The sequence below is a fragment of the Thalassophryne amazonica genome, unplaced genomic scaffold (genome assembly GCF_902500255.1).
Source record: "Thalassophryne amazonica unplaced genomic scaffold, fThaAma1.1, whole genome shotgun sequence".
NCBI lineage: Eukaryota > Metazoa > Chordata > Actinopteri > Batrachoidiformes > Batrachoididae > Thalassophryne > Thalassophryne amazonica.
Genome location: NW_022986335.1, coordinates 46,927 through 63,742, shown reverse-complemented (window position 1 = coordinate 63,742; position 16,816 = coordinate 46,927). Strand labels below are relative to the sequence as shown.

Below are 16,816 nucleotides of genomic sequence, written 5' to 3'. Positions count from 1 at the left end.
TTCGATTTATTACTGATGACAACGATGTTGCATGGAGACGTCTCATTTTAAATCCAATTCAATATTAAGTACTATGGCAGACTGACAGGCGGTTGCCACAGAAATGCAAATGTACCTTTATCAATAATAGGCCAAATAAACAGGAGGAGAAAGCAGGTATGATCTTCAAACAGCTCACTGAGTTTACTGGAAAATAAAAGTAAATGACGAGACACTCTGAGGAGTAATAAGCAAAGGGCGGGAAAAGCACTTGTAAACAAGCTCCAGCGTTTACAAGGGAAAAACATTACTACCTTTAGATGGGAAAATGCTACGCGTTTAGGCAGTAACTTGTTCTGGCATTTGTTGTTCAACATGGACAGCTCTGATGAATGTGTGTCACCAAAGAACCAGTAAGATGTGCAGAGCACACAGCTAAGAGCGACGGGTAAAACGCCATCTGCTGATCCACAGCTCAGCGTGTTGATGGATACAATCAGTTACAGATACATAAAAAAATAAATAAAACCCCTTTTGATTTCAGGTAAATGAACTTGAGATAAATATTTAAGAAACTGGTGAATGAGGACATTCTGATACTGAATAAAAATCTGGATCCCAGGATTTTTCCTTTTATGACATCAGAGAGTTTAAGGCCCAATCCCCAAATTCTCACTTTGCCCTTCTCCTTCATTTTACTCATTCTGGTGCAAAATGAAAAGGAAGGGTGAAGCGGTCAGGCAGGGGGGGTATTGGGATTGGGCCCTAGATACCCACCCACAGCATTATTCCTCTGAGAGTGTCCATGTGCCGTTCCCACATTAGTTTTTATTTTCCAGTCAAAACAGAAATGTGAGGATGAGATGTGGCAGTTAGTGGCTGCGATCAGCGACATCACAGAGTCTGCACTCGGACTCTTCACTGAAGCCAGCAGACAGACTAGAGCTCAGTGTTTCAAACATTAGCATGAGTCCTTAGTTGATGGTAGAAGTTTTTGAATGGAGGTTAGAATTTTTGACCTCATATCTAGTCTTCAAGTTAAGCCATGCCAGAAGTCTCGCACCACTTCTTGTCTCTGCATTAACACAGCCTAGCTCCCCACCCCCTAAATGTCTGTGCTATGCTAGGCTAAACCATTCCTAGCCCACACCGGTAGCATTTCTGACCCTCGGTTGCCTCAACGGACCAAAGCAGAATTGTTCTCCTGAATGCTCCAATCGACCAAACTAAAACTTTGCGTGATGGCGTAGCAGGCTAACGAGCTGATGCTAATACCATGAGCAGCTGGAAAATACCCAGAAAAATTTCTGACTAACACTGGATTAAGGATTTAGCTCTTTTCTGGATTTGCAGCCATTAACAAGCAGGTGGAAGGCTGAGCATGAGGAACTGTTAGTGGGTGGAGAGAGTGCAGGGAGAGAGGGAGGGAGTGGCATTTCAAAGGTTAAAGGTCATTTACAGTAAACTACAGATATATACACACAGTAAAATTGTACAGAGAACAAATATTTACATGCTCACAGCCCCAACCACCCATATTAATACCCCCCACCTCACCCTCCCCACCCCCCTCTACCTCTGTGATCACTGACAACATAATTTTTTTTAAGGGTAGAGAAACATCCCAGAAGTCTTCTTCCTCCTTTCTTTGTGTAGTGTCTCGGCAAGGCAGAGGGACAGAACGATAGTGAGTGCTGTGTGATGTCACAAAGAATCACCTCAGCTGTGTAGAGCTTCATGAGGAAGATCCAGAATGTGGCTTTCCTCTGCATGTCAGACGTCCGTCCTCCCTGTCTGTAGTGACGTGGTGAGGGAGGGAGGCGTTTCACAGTGAATGAACAAATGAATGGTGAGTGCAGTGTGATGTCCTAAAGGAGTGCTTTAGCTGTTTTTTAGCAGAGTTCTGTCTTCATGAGGACAAGCAGAAGAGGACACGGGAGCAGATGTGGAGGAGGTGGAGCAGGCAGGAACAACGGTGGTGGTGGCAGATGATGAAGAAGAGGTGAAGGATGAAGATGTGGAGTGGGCAGGAAACGAGAGAAGCTGTCCGGTCTCGGTGGAAAGCAGGGAGCAGGAGCGCAGGTCGACGGTCTGGAGAGACGTGCAGCGACGCAACAGTGGTACACACTGCTCTGTCACTTTAACGCAGCCTGAAGACACAAACAAAAACGTCAGCAGTGGAGATGTATGAAATACTTCAACCAGTCAAACTTCACGAGCGCGTATCTCTCCTACGCTGAGCCTTTATGCCAGGGGCGGTCGGTCACAAGAGGAATTTAGGCTTGCTCACTCACTCACTCATCTTCAACCGCTTACTCCAATTGAGGGTCACGGGGGGCTGGAGCCTACCGAGCAGCCAAAGGGTGAAAGACAGGAGACACCCTGGACATGATGTCAGTCCACCGCAGGGCCACATACAGACAAACTACAGTCAATTTAAAGCTGCCAGGTCACCTAACGGGCATGTTTTTGGACATGGAAGAACACAGGGAGAACTTGCAAACTCCACACAGATAGGATCAAGTGGGAAGCGATCCCAGGACCTTCTTGCTGCGAGGCAACAGTACTAAGCACTAGACCACCGTGCCGCCCTCCCTCAAAATATTGAGCAAGCTACATATACAACAACATAAATAGGTATGTTTGCTCAGTGTCCGTATGTATTTAAATGTGTTCCAACACTTGTTTTTGGCTGTGAGAGTAAAGCCCACTTTGTGGTTGGTGTTGCTGGTCACATGAAAACCTATGGAAGGTCATAAACCCTTCACAATCAGGTGACCTCACCTTGAGTTTTGATTTGAGCATCAAACCTTCCCTCTGGCATAGTATTTTATGTTTTTTGATCACATTTTATTGGACAATGGACAAATCACTCACACCCAGCACAAGAGTTCCACTCACCCGCCGTCATGCTAGCCGTTAATACTCGGAAAAATTACTGGTATGCCAATGACCTCCACAGTCTTTGTCTCTTATTTTGTCTGTGTGATTCTGCGATCGTCGCACAACATCATTCAAAGAAAAGGTCAGCGTGGAGGAGTCTTTGGAGCCTTAAAGTGCACTTGGAAGCTTTGACTAAAAATGTTTCACTGGCTGAATTCAAAGCAAGAAGCTGACTGTGGATTAACTAAACTACAACACCTAGTTATCAATTTAAAACATTTAATATCAGGGTATGACATCACATAAAAAAAAGCAAAGATTGACTCCAAAGCACTAGGGGTTGACTTCTTAAGAGCCGATACAGATACCGATTATCGACAAGGTTTGGAGGCAGATATTTGCTTGCAGTAAAACAGAACCTTTCAACATGACCTTCACACAAAAAGTGCAAGGAGCTACAATTAACACTGTCAGGAGGTATACGTGGGTCCAAGCCCAGTACACGGACCCCCTCGCGAGGACCATGTGACTCACAACAATGCATCTGCAAGATGTGTGCCTGACCCGCAGAGCTTAAGGCACACCTGTGCAATAATCATGCTGTCTAATCAGCATCTTGATATGCCGCACCTGTGGGCTGGATTGTCTTGGCAAAGGAGAAGTGCTCAGTAAAACAGATTTAGACAGATTTGCGAACAATATTTAAGCAAAGTAGGTCTTTTGTATATGTAGAAAATGTTTTAGACCTTTGGCTTCAGCTCCTGAAAAATGGGAGCAAAAACAAAAGTACTGCATTTATATTTTTGTTCACTGTATGAATTTCAAGTAAGACCTGTCCTAGGATTACCACTGTCAAAAAATTTGGTATAAATTTGATCAGCCAATTTTGAGATGTAAAATTCTGAGAGTGATGGCTCTCCCTAGTACCCAGTTGAAACTGTTTTAATCTGGCAGCCTCTGTGCAGCATTCTGTAACAGACTGGTGAAATTAGTCTAGATCAGAGTTACAGTTATGAAGATAAGTCCAACTTCCAAAAATGCTTAACAATGGTGCCAATAATCAGTCTATGGATTATTCAAAACTTTGAATCAAAGCTAGTCTCACAGGCTGAATTCAAAACAAGAAGCCACAGCTGATAGTCAAATTTCAACAATCATCATGCTCCTAAGTGAGTGAACACTTTCTGGGGCCACCAGAACACTTTATAGTGATTATACGCTGTGATTGTTAAATACATTAACTATTGTCATCTGATGACAGGTGATACTGTTTGTGTGTCAGTAAGGTTACTCTACTTGGCAACAAATATACACTCAGTTGTCAGTTTTTAGATACACCTCTTGAAAAGTATTGCAGCCCTGCAGTAAATCTGCCCTTCATGAAAAAGAGAAGGTGTATCCTCTTCAAAATCAATACCAGCAGCTGCTACTGCTCTATGCTGAGCTTTACTATCAGTACTTGCCTACTTCATGTCATTATACTAACTAGGTTAACAGCGTTCTCCGTTTCCAAACACGCAATATGAGTCCAGTTTGGGAAACCAAATTAAATATGTCAAATATGTACCTGCCAGGTTGATGTGGGTGAGGCTCTCTCTCAGAGGGGAGATGGGAGAGGTCAGGGTGTGCACAGTCTGGTCAGTGATGTTTCCACATTGGCTCAGGTCTAGCTTGGCGAGGTGAGGGACGTAGCGCACCAACAGCCGTGACGATGTGTCCGTCAACTCAAGGCCAGCCAGGCGTAGCTCGGTCACATTCTGGAAGCGCCCCACTCTCGCCTCACCATGAGCTGCTTGGACAACCACAAACCAGAGAGCCAGCGTGAGAAAAGGTGTGTATCTGCTGAGTGAGTTAGATTTGCTGTTTAACTGTCCTGAATAAAGCAAGAGCTGCAGCATTAAAAATGGAAAAATGGATACAAAACAGAAAAGACCAGAGTGTGGATAATTACTGGTTCAAGAGTGGACTCTTAAAGAAACTTTGCAAAAACAAAAAAGAAAACAACAACAAAAAAACAAAAATGATCAGTTAAAAGTGAGAATGTTGGAACAGTAACAACAAGGGAGTTAATATGGAAGTACAACAGCAGGAGGCGAGTTAAACTGGAGCTACACTCCCAGAGGAAAAGAGCTAAGAAAGGGGAACACCATAGATGAGGAGCTTAGACCAGGGGAGGAGCTAACGGGCTGCAATCAGTTCAGACCAGTTTGGTTTGATAAATGGTATATGGACGGCATTTATCGAGCACTTTTCCATCTGCAGAAGCTCAAAGTGCTTTACAATGATGCCTTGCATTCACCCATTCACACAGACCGGTCCAAGGCGCTTTTCCAATTTTCCAGTCTGGCTGGGTTTTGAACGAGGATCCAATGCTTAACCACTAGACCATCAGAAATATCCGAAATAGCATTCAGACTGAGACTTTGTTTTTGTTTTATCTGGGGTGATTGAGACGTTTTGAGCCTGACCCAGGAAACGCAGGGTGTGGTTCTCCATCTTTTGCATTCTGAAACACTATCTCAAGTATGTGTGAAGTTTTGACTCACTAGGTGCAATGATGAGAAATGATGTTTTCTCAGAATGCAAAAAAGGAGAACCAACACCCCCTATAAGTCCTGTGTTGGCCCTGAAGCCTGTTTGTGTTGGTACTTATAATTGTTCTCAAACGTTTACATACCCTGGCCAATTTTTTCCCCCACATTTTTCAGGGAATATGAACAATAACACAAAAACTTTTGCAAAGTGCAAGCTTTCCATTTTGTATTCCCAGTTATACATGAAGCTGAGAGTGGTGATGCAAAATTTGCACAGTGCACAATTTCTCCAATCACAGCCAGAGAAGCTTATAACTTCTTATGGGTTGTCTGGGTGTCTTGGTGGCTTTCTTCACTCTTCTCCTTCTTGCACAGTCACTCAGTTTTTGAGAACTGTCTACTCCATGCAGATTCCACACAGATTTACCACAGAGTGCCACACTGTTTGTATTTCTTCATAACTGATGTAAATACAGTCCAAGGCATTTTCAGTGGCAGCTTCACCATCAGAGAGCCTTGTCCACAAGCACCACAAAAGACTCCAAACTGTCATTGATGTTAAAGGGGGCAATACACAGAATTAAGCACAGGGGTATATAAACTTTTGATCTGGGTCATTTGGGTAGTTTCTGCTGTCTCTATGATTTAAAAAGAGTAAACACAGTTGTTTGACAATAAACTGCTTCATCCAACCACTAACCATGAGTGAAAAAAAGGTTTTGTATTATCACTCATATTCTCTAAAAAAAAATAAAAATTTAAAAAAATGGCCAAAATAAATAAATTCTGCCAGGCTATGTAAAACTTTGAGCATGACTGGCATCCTGTCCAGAGGGAGATACAGTCTACCACAAGTTACTCCTCCAGCCAAAGCTGCTACCCATTTACAGCTGGGTGGACTGGGAAAAGGACAGTCAGTTAGCGGAACCAGGAGTCAAACCCAGACCAATGCGTTTGTCACCCAAATCATATCCCATTGAACAATGTGCTGTACTTGCTCACTTTGAGACAGCTTCTGGAAAAGTCCAGGAAACAAAACAAAACAGAAATGCTCAACAGCGGTGCTCACTGAGTGGAGCAGGGTTACTATAGGATGACATATCAAGAGGTTTGGAGGTGAACGAGTGAAGGAGGAGGACCAGAGAAGCCTGTAAGGTTTTGAAGATATGAGTGCAAATGTGATGAGAATAAACCTCTACAAAAACATCAAAATAACAAAATGGCCTGAATGTAAAATTAGTCCTAAATAAAATCGTGATGTGGCTGTTGACAGGGTTTAAATCCACAATATTATAAATGCTGGGTTTTAAAAATATATATATTTATTTATCTATCCAAGTTAGACCTGTGACTAAGAGCCCATCTTGTCACACCTGTGCGGGTGTCAGCAGGGGGCGCTAGCAGTTCTCTGAGGTGGGAATCTTTAAGCTCCTCCACTCTGCTGACATCCAGCAGCCGCAGACATGGACAGCTGGCCTGACATAGAGCCGAGACCGCTGGCCAAGAACATCCAGAGACATTCAGTTCCATGAGACCTGAATCCAGAGATGGAGACACAATCAGAGCTCATGAGGGCAGGGAACCACACAGGTTTACATCACAGAGAATCAGCACCGCAATTCAGATCACACAAACAGAACAAAGGATTCATTAACTCACATCACACAGCACAGACACACAACTGGAGTAAGAGGTTAAAACTCAACACAAAAAGTCACTTCTTGGCTCACAGCTTGAGCTTTTCCTGAAGAAGGAAACAGTACCTTGCAGGCGATTGATGAGCCACATGAGCTGTTTCTTGGAGATGTTGGTGTAACCCAGGTTGAGGGACACAGGCTGGCGGCGGATGATTCCACTCAGCATGGGCGGGGTGATGGAGCGCTGTCGACTCAAGTCAATCTGAGTCCACAACCGCTTGTCACAGCACCTGAAAGATGGAGAGATGGAGAGAAGTCATCAGTCCACCTTTGTACATCAGCCAAAGGCTCAACACTGAATTGATAAACAGCAGCTGCGTTTAGAAGTTAAACAGTGAACTAGTGTGATACCCGTGGGGATCCACGGGCTCGAGATTGGGTAGTGTTTATAAAATAGTAGGGGTGTAACGATTCATCTGCTACATCGATGTATCGATTGATATTCCTACAATCCAACTACATCTATCTGTGCTCGGCAAGTTGGCCTTCCAAACGCCACATCATCGATCTACTATTTTAAAAGGTAATAAATCGATTGTATCGATACTAGGAAATAACACGCCAGATGGATGGGTTTTGTTAGCGCTTTTAATGATTACTTGTTACTTGATTCAGTCTGCCTGTCTGTGACATCACTGTCACTTGCCAACAGAAAACAAAACATAGCATGGCGGATGCAGAGAAAAATCTGGCGAGTGAAAAATTGCAGCCCAGTGTAGAAACACTTTGGCTTTTGCAAAGACGGAGATGTTCTAAATAAGTCGCTCGCTGTCTGTAGTATATTTAAAGTTCAAATAAAATACCACGGTGTCACAATTTAGTCCAATATGGAGTAATGGACTCTTTGCACCAGGAAGAGAAGATGCAATATTTAAAACATGGGCATCTAGAGGACTTAAAACAATTAATGACGTCTATCTTTCAAAGTCTGATTTATGTTCTTTGCGAAATTACGTATTGTGGCGTACAGTCTACACTGACATATGCAGCTCTACGTCAAGTTTAAACAGCTCTATGCAGAGTTTTTGCTCCCTATGCAGCAGTATGAGGTCTTCGCGAGGAGGATGCAAAAAAATTTAACCTGTTCAATTTTTTCTGCATAGAAAGCACACAGTTTTTTAGCAGGTCAGCACAAGACGGTGCTGCTGTACACATCCAAAAACTGACTGCATTCATCCAGAGTGAATCAGCTGGAGAAGAACAGGTGAACTGTATGTGTGGCTGCATGATCCACGCAGCCCACAGCGCCTCTGTGTGCTTACAACAGGTAATCGAACCTCAACTCATAATCCAGAAATCTAAAGAACAGAATCAGCAGGTCTTGGAAAAAAAGAGCAGAGAGACAGCGCTCGCTTGCTCTGTCTCTCTCACTCACTCGCTTGCTCTCTCTCGCTCCCTTTAGAATACTGACAAGAAACAGAATGTTTGATGCTGTGAGTTTAAATGGCAGTATTTTCCACTTTTTTTTTGGGGGGGGGGGGGGGGGGGACAGCAGACTGAACGATGCAATCTGTTTCATGCAGACAGACTGTTTCATTTGCACACGGATTAAATATTACCTGTTTGCTTTAGTCCAATCCATCATCACAGTCTGAGGAACACTGTATCCACATAAAGCTCCTGATTTTGGAAAACAATGTCTGAAAATACTTTTAATTACTGCTGTGACTGGAAACGTAGTGTTTTAAAAAAAGTCCCTCTGTGGTTTTTCTGCTCCAGATGTGTTTTATCAGAGGATGCCCGTGTCGTGCTCTGATCACATCTAGTCAGACAGAAGCCCTGTGATGATTTAAACTTTTAAAGTGCTAGTCGACCGCGATCAGGTTTGATTAAACCTGAATAAGCGCTGTGACTCTTTAAACTAAAGCGCTGTCGGTGCGATCATCAGACAACCTGACTGATCAGGTACCGAAACGCAGTGATGACTTTTAAACGCTGTCGCTGTCAGTGTGATCAGGTCTGATCACAACTAATCGCGGTTGACTGGTGCTTTAAAAGTTTAAATCACAGCGCTTCAATATTCAGGTCATCACAGACCTGATCAGGTCTGATTAGATCAGCGGACCTGTTCAAAAAACAACTGGTATTTTTAAAGTTTAAAGAGTCACAGCACTTCATTCATTGCATCGTTTACCACAGCCAGACTCATCAGCACTCTGTACACAATGAAAATGATCCACCAAAATAAAATAATAATAATAATAATAATAATAAAAACATTAAATTACTCTGTTTCTGACCCGCACCACATCATACAGCACAGACCTGAACCACTCGGTGGGAACGGGCTGTCGGCATACGCTGGTCATCGAGGTCTGACAGCTGCATTAATTTATGCCAGCGTTTTTAATAAATGGTTTGACAGAGCCTAAGGCAACCAGACACTACTATAAGCAAGTCTAGGAACGCAAGCATGCGCCATCACACATCAGCCTGCACAGGGACTACGCCAAATGTGCACAATTTTCCAGCGTACTCCATACCCATTTTAAGGCAACTGTATGCAAGCCCGGTGTGAAAGGGGCTTTACCACGTTGGTATAATCTTGATAAAAAAAAAAACACTACTTTAAATATTTTCAACTGAGAAGGTTTGTGAAAGCAAATCTAAGCAATCTTAAATGTCCCCTTTCACCGCTGGAAAAAGCGAAGGTTAAAGAGACCTTAAGAAAAGGCATCATATCAAATTTCAATAACACGTTGATATCTAACACACCAGAGAATTCAAAACATAAGTTAATGTCCTGGAATGAAGATTTGACACAAATTTTAAGCAAGCAAGAGTGGGGGAAAAAGCATGTGCTAAAGCTCATACAATATCTGCAAATAGTCGTCTCAGAGTTTTACAATTTAAATGGCTTATGCGTACGTTACACCCGTGCAATTAAATAAAAACAGTAAAAATATACCAGACATATGTACAAAGTGTGACCCCAGAGGAACATTAATACATTGTATGTGGGAATGAAGGCAAATTACAATATTTTGGGAGGCGTTAAAGAACATAATTGAAAAGATAATTTCTAAACAAATTATGCTAGAACCAAAATTACTTCTGATGGCTCTATACCCAGAGAAGCATAACTATAGCAAAACTGAATATGTATTTATAGATCTGTGTCTCAACAGCAAAAAAGTGCATAGCCTTGACCTGGAAAACGTCAGCAGACCCAGCGCCACCCTTTGGTTTAAGCAGATGTTATCTAGCGTACCACTTGAAAGAATAATATACGAGGTCTGTTAGAAAAGTATCCGACCTTATTATTTTTTTAAAAAACCATATGGATTTTCAGAAACTGTGGACTACTGAGAATGTACACTATGCAGTTCCATGGTTTAAGGCCCCTTCACACATAGTGAAAATATGTACAACTCCAGGGCAACACCCATCGGAGCAGCTGGTAGACAGACAGAGCCAGACAGAGCTTTAATTCATTTGAAAGCTTGTCTCTTAGTCTTGTCCATCCAAATTGGAAGTCCCAAAAACCAGTTTTATTTGTTATTATCTATCGTCCACCTGGTCGTTACTGTGAGTTTCTCTGTGAATTTTCAGACCTTTTGTCTGACTTAGTGCTTAGCTCAGATAAGATAATTATAGTGGGCGATTTTAACATCCACACAGATGCTGAGAATGACAGCCTCAACACTGCATTTAATCTATTATTAGACTCTATTGGCTTTGCTCAAAAAGTAAATGAGTCCACCCACCACTTTAATCATATCTTAGATCTTGTTCTGACTTATGGTATGGAAATAGAAGACTTACAGTATTCCCTGATAACTCCCTTCTGTCTGATCATTTCTTAATAACATTTACATTTACTCTGATGGACTACCCAGCAGTGGGGAATAAGTTTCATTACACTAGAAGTCTTTCAGAAAGCGCTGTAACTAGGTTTAAGGATATGATTCCTTCTTTATGTTCTCTAATGCCATATACCAACACAGTGCAGAGTAGCTACCTAAACTCTGTAAGGGAGATAGAGTATCTCGTCAATAGTTTTACATCCTCATTGAAGACAACTTTGGATGCTGTAGCTCCTCTGAAAAAGAGAGCTTTAAATCAGAAGTGTCTGACTCCGTGGTATAACTCACAAACTCGTAGCTTAAAGCAGATAACCCGTAAGTTGGAGAGGAAATGGCGTCTCACTAATTTAGAAGATCTTCACTTAGCCTGGAAAAAGAGTCTGTTGCTCTATAAAAAAGCCCTTCGTAAAGCTAGGACATCTTTCTACTCATCACTAATTGAAGAAAATAAGAACAACCCCAGGTTTCTTTTCAGCACTGTAGCCAGGCTGACAAAGAGTCAGAGCTCTATTGAGCTGAGTATTCCATTAACTTTAACTAGTAATGACTTCATGACTTTCTTTGCTAACAAAATTTTAACTATTAGAGAAAAAATTACTCATAACCATCCCAAAGACGTATCGTTATCTTTGGCTGCTTTCAGTGATGCCGGTATTTGGTTAGACTCTTTCTCTCCGATTGTTCTGTCTGAGTTATTCTCATTAGTTACTTCATCCAAACCATCAACATGTTTATTAGACCCCATTCCTACCAGGCTGCTCAAGGAAGCCCTACCATTATTTAATGCTTCGATCTTAAATATGATCAATCTATCTTTGTTAGTTGGCTATGTACCACAGGCTTTTAAGGTGGCAGTAATTAAACCATTACTTAAAAAGCCATCACTTGACCCAGCTATCTTAGCTAATTATAGGCCAATCTCCAACCTTCCTTTTCTCTCAAAAATTCTTGAAAGGGTAGTTGTAAAACAGCTAACTGATCATCTGCAGAGGAATGGTCTATTTGAAGAGTTTCAGTCAGGTTTTAGAATTCATCATAGTACAGAAACAGCATTAGTGAAGGTTACAAATGATCTTCTTATGGCCTCGGACAGTGGACTCATCTCTGTGCTTGTTCTGTTAGATCTCAGTGCTGCTTTTGATACTGTTGACCATAAAATTTTATTACAGAGATTAGAGCATGCCATAGGTATTAAAGGCACTGCGCTGCGGTGGTTTGAATCATATTTGTCTAATAGATTACAATTTGTTCATGTAAATGGGGAATCTTCTCCACAGACTAAAGTTAATTATGGAGTTCCACAAGGTTCTGTGCTAGGACCAATTTTATTCACTTTATACATGCTTCCCTTAGGCAGTATTATTAGACGGTATTGCTTAAATTTTCATTGTTACGCAGATGATACCCAGCTTTATCTATCCATGAAGCCAGAGGACACACACCAATTAGCTAAACTGCAGGATTGTCTTACAGACATAAAGACATGGATGACCTCTAATTTCCTGCTTTTAAACTCAGATAAAACTGAAGTTATTGTACTTGGCCCCACAAATCTTAGAAACATGGTGTCTAACCAGATCCTTACTCTGGATGGCATTACCCTGACCTCTAGTAATACTGTGAGAAATCTTGGAGTCATTTTTGATCAGGATATGTCATTCAAAGTGCATATTAAACAAATATGTAGGACTGCTTTTTTGCATTTACGCAATATCTCTAAAATCAGAAAGGTCTTGTCTCAGAGTGATGCTGAAAAACTAATTCATGCATTTGTTTCCTCTAGGCTGGACTATTGTAATTCATTGTTATCGGGTTGTCCTAAAAGTTCCCTAAAAAGCCTTCAGTTAATTCAAAATGCTGCAGCTAGAGTACTGACGGGGACTAGAAGGAGAGAGCATATCTCACCCATATTGGCCTCTCTTCATTGGCTTCCTGTTAATTCTAGAATAGAATTTAAAATTCTTCTTCTTACTTATAAGGTTTTGAATAATCAGGTCCCATCTTATCTTAGGGACCTCGTAGTACCATATTACCCCAATAGAGCGCTTCGCTCTCAGACTGCAGGCTTACTTGTAGTTCCTAGGGTTTGTAAGAGTAGAATGGGAGGCAGAGCCTTCAGCTTTCAGGCTCCTCTCCTGTGGAACCAGCTCCCAATTCAGATCAGGGAGACAGACACCCTCTCTACTTTTAAGATTAGGCTTAAAACTTTCCTTTTTGCTAAAGCTTATAGTTAGGGCTGGATCAGGTGACCCTGAACCATCCCTTAGTTATGCTGCTATAGACGTAGACTGCTGGGGGGTTCCCATGATGCACTGTTTCTTTTTCTTTTTGCTCTGTATGCACCACTCTGCATTTAATCATTAGTGATCGATCTCTGCTCCCCTCCACAGCATGTCTTTTTCCTGGTTCTCTCCCTCAGCCCCAACCAGTCCCAGCAGAAGACTGCCCCTCCCTGAGCCTGGTTCTGCTGGAGGTTTCTTCCTGTTAAAAGGGAGTTTTTCCTTCCCACTGTAGCCAAGTGCTTGCTCACAGGGGGTCGTTTTGACCGTTGGGGTTTTACATAATTATTGTATGGCCTTGCCTTACAATATAAAGCGCCTTGGGGCAACTGTTTGTTGTGATTTGGCGCTATATAAAAAAAAAATTGATTGATTGATTGATTGGTATGTGCGCACCACGAAACATCGCGCCGATGGGCAGGCGTGCACAATGCTAGTGCGACAGTTCGTGCACATGGGAACACAGTGCACGAAGAAAATAAATAAATAAAAATACATGCTGCAACGGTTCCGTGCATGCAGAAACACAACAGCTTTTCCCCAGCAGCTGCGCAATGTAGTTATACATCATGCAGCTAAAAATAAATAAATAAAAAAATTTAAAAATACATGTCACCCACAGGATTTAAACCTGCGCCTTCCAAAAGCTCTGACTGCAGTCAGAAGCTTTACCAAGTGAGCTACCATTGCTGTCCTGTAAATGGTGCTGAACACTGCCTCATATCAGAAAGCACATGAACGCATAAAAATAAACAACAACAACGACACGCCATATAAAAACATTGCATTGTATTAAATCCCTGTCATCAAGCAGGCAATACAAATATGATCCGTCTGTTCCTCTGTAGATGACCCATGGTCACTGATGTACAGTCATGAAATGACATGAATGAGAAGCAGTTCGTGCATCTCATTCATGTCCACATCTGCTGGCGCATGTCCTGCCGGTCCACGCATGTGTTGCGGATGGCACGCCGCAGGACACTGCGTCATGTGGAACAGACCTCATGTGGGTGACATGACAGTCAGATCGCCTGCTGCGTGCTATGATCTGATGGTCTGTTTCAAGCTGGGGGCAGGCTGTCCATGTGCGCGCCATGCGCTCGCACACTTGCTTGCTGCGGCCCATCGCCATAGTGATGTTTTTATTTATGTCCACTTGATGACAGCAAACAGACACGTGCATCACAGTAGTCAGTTGTTGAGATCTGTCCAGAATGACAGATCTCCACAGCTGCTTCTGTAATAGCCACACCTCCTGTCAGTTCAGCACACACACCAAAGCCACACTCGTGGAGCACTTAGACAAATTTCACTGCGAGTACGACGGTGATTGTCTGCAGTCTGTTGTCATGTCAAGGGTGCGAATGGCCACACATTTTCTAAGTGCCATGCGAGCGGTGTTAGATGTTCGTGCGTGTCACCTGGAATTTGGCCGGCACCTGCCACGAGAGGGCTTGATGGGCTCGCACAGTGCATACTCTGTCATTCAGCCACTGGTGTGCGCAAATAGTTGTAGCAACAGGTGTACAAGGTGTTAGAGGCAGCTACGAAATTACACGGTTTGCAAACGATTCCTGCTTCATGTGCACTTAATGCGCAATTTGACCATGTCAAATTGTACCCATACTTTTCTGGGATCAGATTCTAGCATTCTAGGCTAAGATACAAAACTGAATTACCCAAGCTGATAAGAAAAGGTTTGATTACTTTATTTTATTTCTATTTACTTATTTTTCTGTTACTTTATTCCTTTTGCTTTTGTGTGTTTTTGATGTTCTTGTTTGAATATAAATACCATGTAGTAAAAATGAAGCAACAAAATCAAAAGTACAGTGAGACTGATGTGATGGTTGTGCTGTCATGGACAAAACCTTTAATAAAATGTTGTGGTTTAAAGAAAAATACCACAGCAACACAACAAATCTCTCCAAGCTCCTACTAAGGCACCATGGGATTTCACACAATGGATGGAACATATACAATCATGAACCGCAATAACATTTAAAACCCTAAACTCCCATGGTGTATTGCAGCACAATGTCCACTGTATATTGGTTAGATAAAATTGTTAATTTCTCCAAAAATATTTGTTCTATTAACTTTGTTTTCATAACGTTCATCCGTGATCTAAAATACATAAGCATACCAAACGGCAAATGTCAGTTCTCTTTGTTTTTTGTGTGGTCGAAACAATACACACACACACACACACACACACACACACACACACACACACACACACACACACACACACACACACACACACACACACACACACACACACACACACACACACGTTTGTTCTGCATTCTGCTGTACTCAGGCGCTTTTAATTTGACAGAGACAGTTGTGAAAGACATTAAACATACTACACATTTCACTCATGGTGCCAACATGACACTTAACTCACTCATGGTAAACAGTGGTGGGCACAGCTAACCAAAAATTTGATTTGATAACCTTTAATCCCCTAACTGAAAAGTTAACTTTTATAAAGCTAAACTGATACACCCCTATAAAATTTAGCGGAAGTTACAGTTAAAAGCTAAACCGATAACTTTCAGTATTGACTCCAGTACACTGGCAGCTATTAAGCCAGCGCTTCTGTCTCAGATCAACCTTCTCTCAGCAAAAGAGAAAAGAAGAAAAATAATTATTTCTTTTTCACACCATACAGACTTACAGACGTATCACATGAGTCAGGCACATGCAGACAGTAATGGTTAAACTTTTAAACAAACTAATTCCGGACAAGTTATTGAAATTAATGTCACCACTGTCATTTTACAAAGTGAAAATATCAGCTATATGATTTAGTTTTAAAATAATGCAGTAATTTTGAAGGTTTTAGCGTTTACAGAGAGTAAAGACACATGCTGCAGTGCATGGGAAAATGTGCACACAGGCTGGTAGGCAAAAAACTCCAGACTCCAAACATGCGGTGAGAAAACGCACGGGAAGATTACTTCAGACTACGTGTCAACTCTTGATCCCGAAGATCGAAAGCAATATTGTGAGAAATTAAATCTTGGAGATGACGACATTCAAGGCTTTCAAGTTTTTGGTAGGTGTACAATTATTTTATTAGTGGTCACATGAGGGATTGCTGTTATCAGCCGGCTACTGCAGGGGAGTTGGGGAGGAGGTGATGGTCTAGTGGTTAAGGTGTTGGGCTTGAGTCCAGAAGATCATGGGTTCAAATCCCCACCTGACTGGAAAAATCACTAAGGGCCCTTGGGCAAGGCCTTTAATCCCCTATTGCTCCCGGTGTGTAGTGAGGCAGCACCCTGACATCGGGGTGAATGTGAGGCATAATTATAAAGTGCTTTGAGCGTCTGATGCAGATGGAAAAGCGCTATATAAATGCAGTCCATTTACCATTTACTGCAGACACTGATGTCGGTCTGTGATCTTTCTGCTGTCTGGTCCTGTCTTTGTGGGCTGAGTGCAGCATCAGAACATGCTTTGAAGTTGAGGAACTTTTAACAGCGGTCCCCCCCCCCCCCAAAAAAACCACACTTCCGCAGAGTTTGGCCAGGCTGCAGTTCACCCATGTGTGTGCAAGGTTGAAAAAAAGAGTGATGGGAGGAAAAAAAGGAGCCAAAGGTTTCTCTGTGACCAAAAAAACAAACAAA

At 42.1% G+C, this 16,816-nt stretch overlaps 1 protein-coding gene across 1 annotated transcript in view; it reads right to left on the bottom strand.

Moving 5' to 3' along the window:
- Window positions 1-1,144: 1,144 nt before the first annotated feature.
- zgc:158376 (uncharacterized protein LOC100101643 homolog) overlaps window positions 1,145-16,816 on the bottom strand; it is a 56,978-nt gene continuing 41,306 nt past the window's right edge. The window contains exons 5-8 of the mRNA XM_034165601.1: window positions 7,160-7,323; window positions 6,770-6,931; window positions 4,430-4,651; window positions 1,145-2,129 (exon numbers count right to left, since the gene is read on the bottom strand). Coding sequence (XP_034021492.1) covers window positions 1,861-2,129; window positions 4,430-4,651; window positions 6,770-6,931; window positions 7,160-7,323 — 817 coding nt within the window. The 3' untranslated portion in view covers window positions 1,145-1,860. The remainder of the gene's footprint in view (window positions 2,130-4,429; window positions 4,652-6,769; window positions 6,932-7,159; window positions 7,324-16,816) is intronic.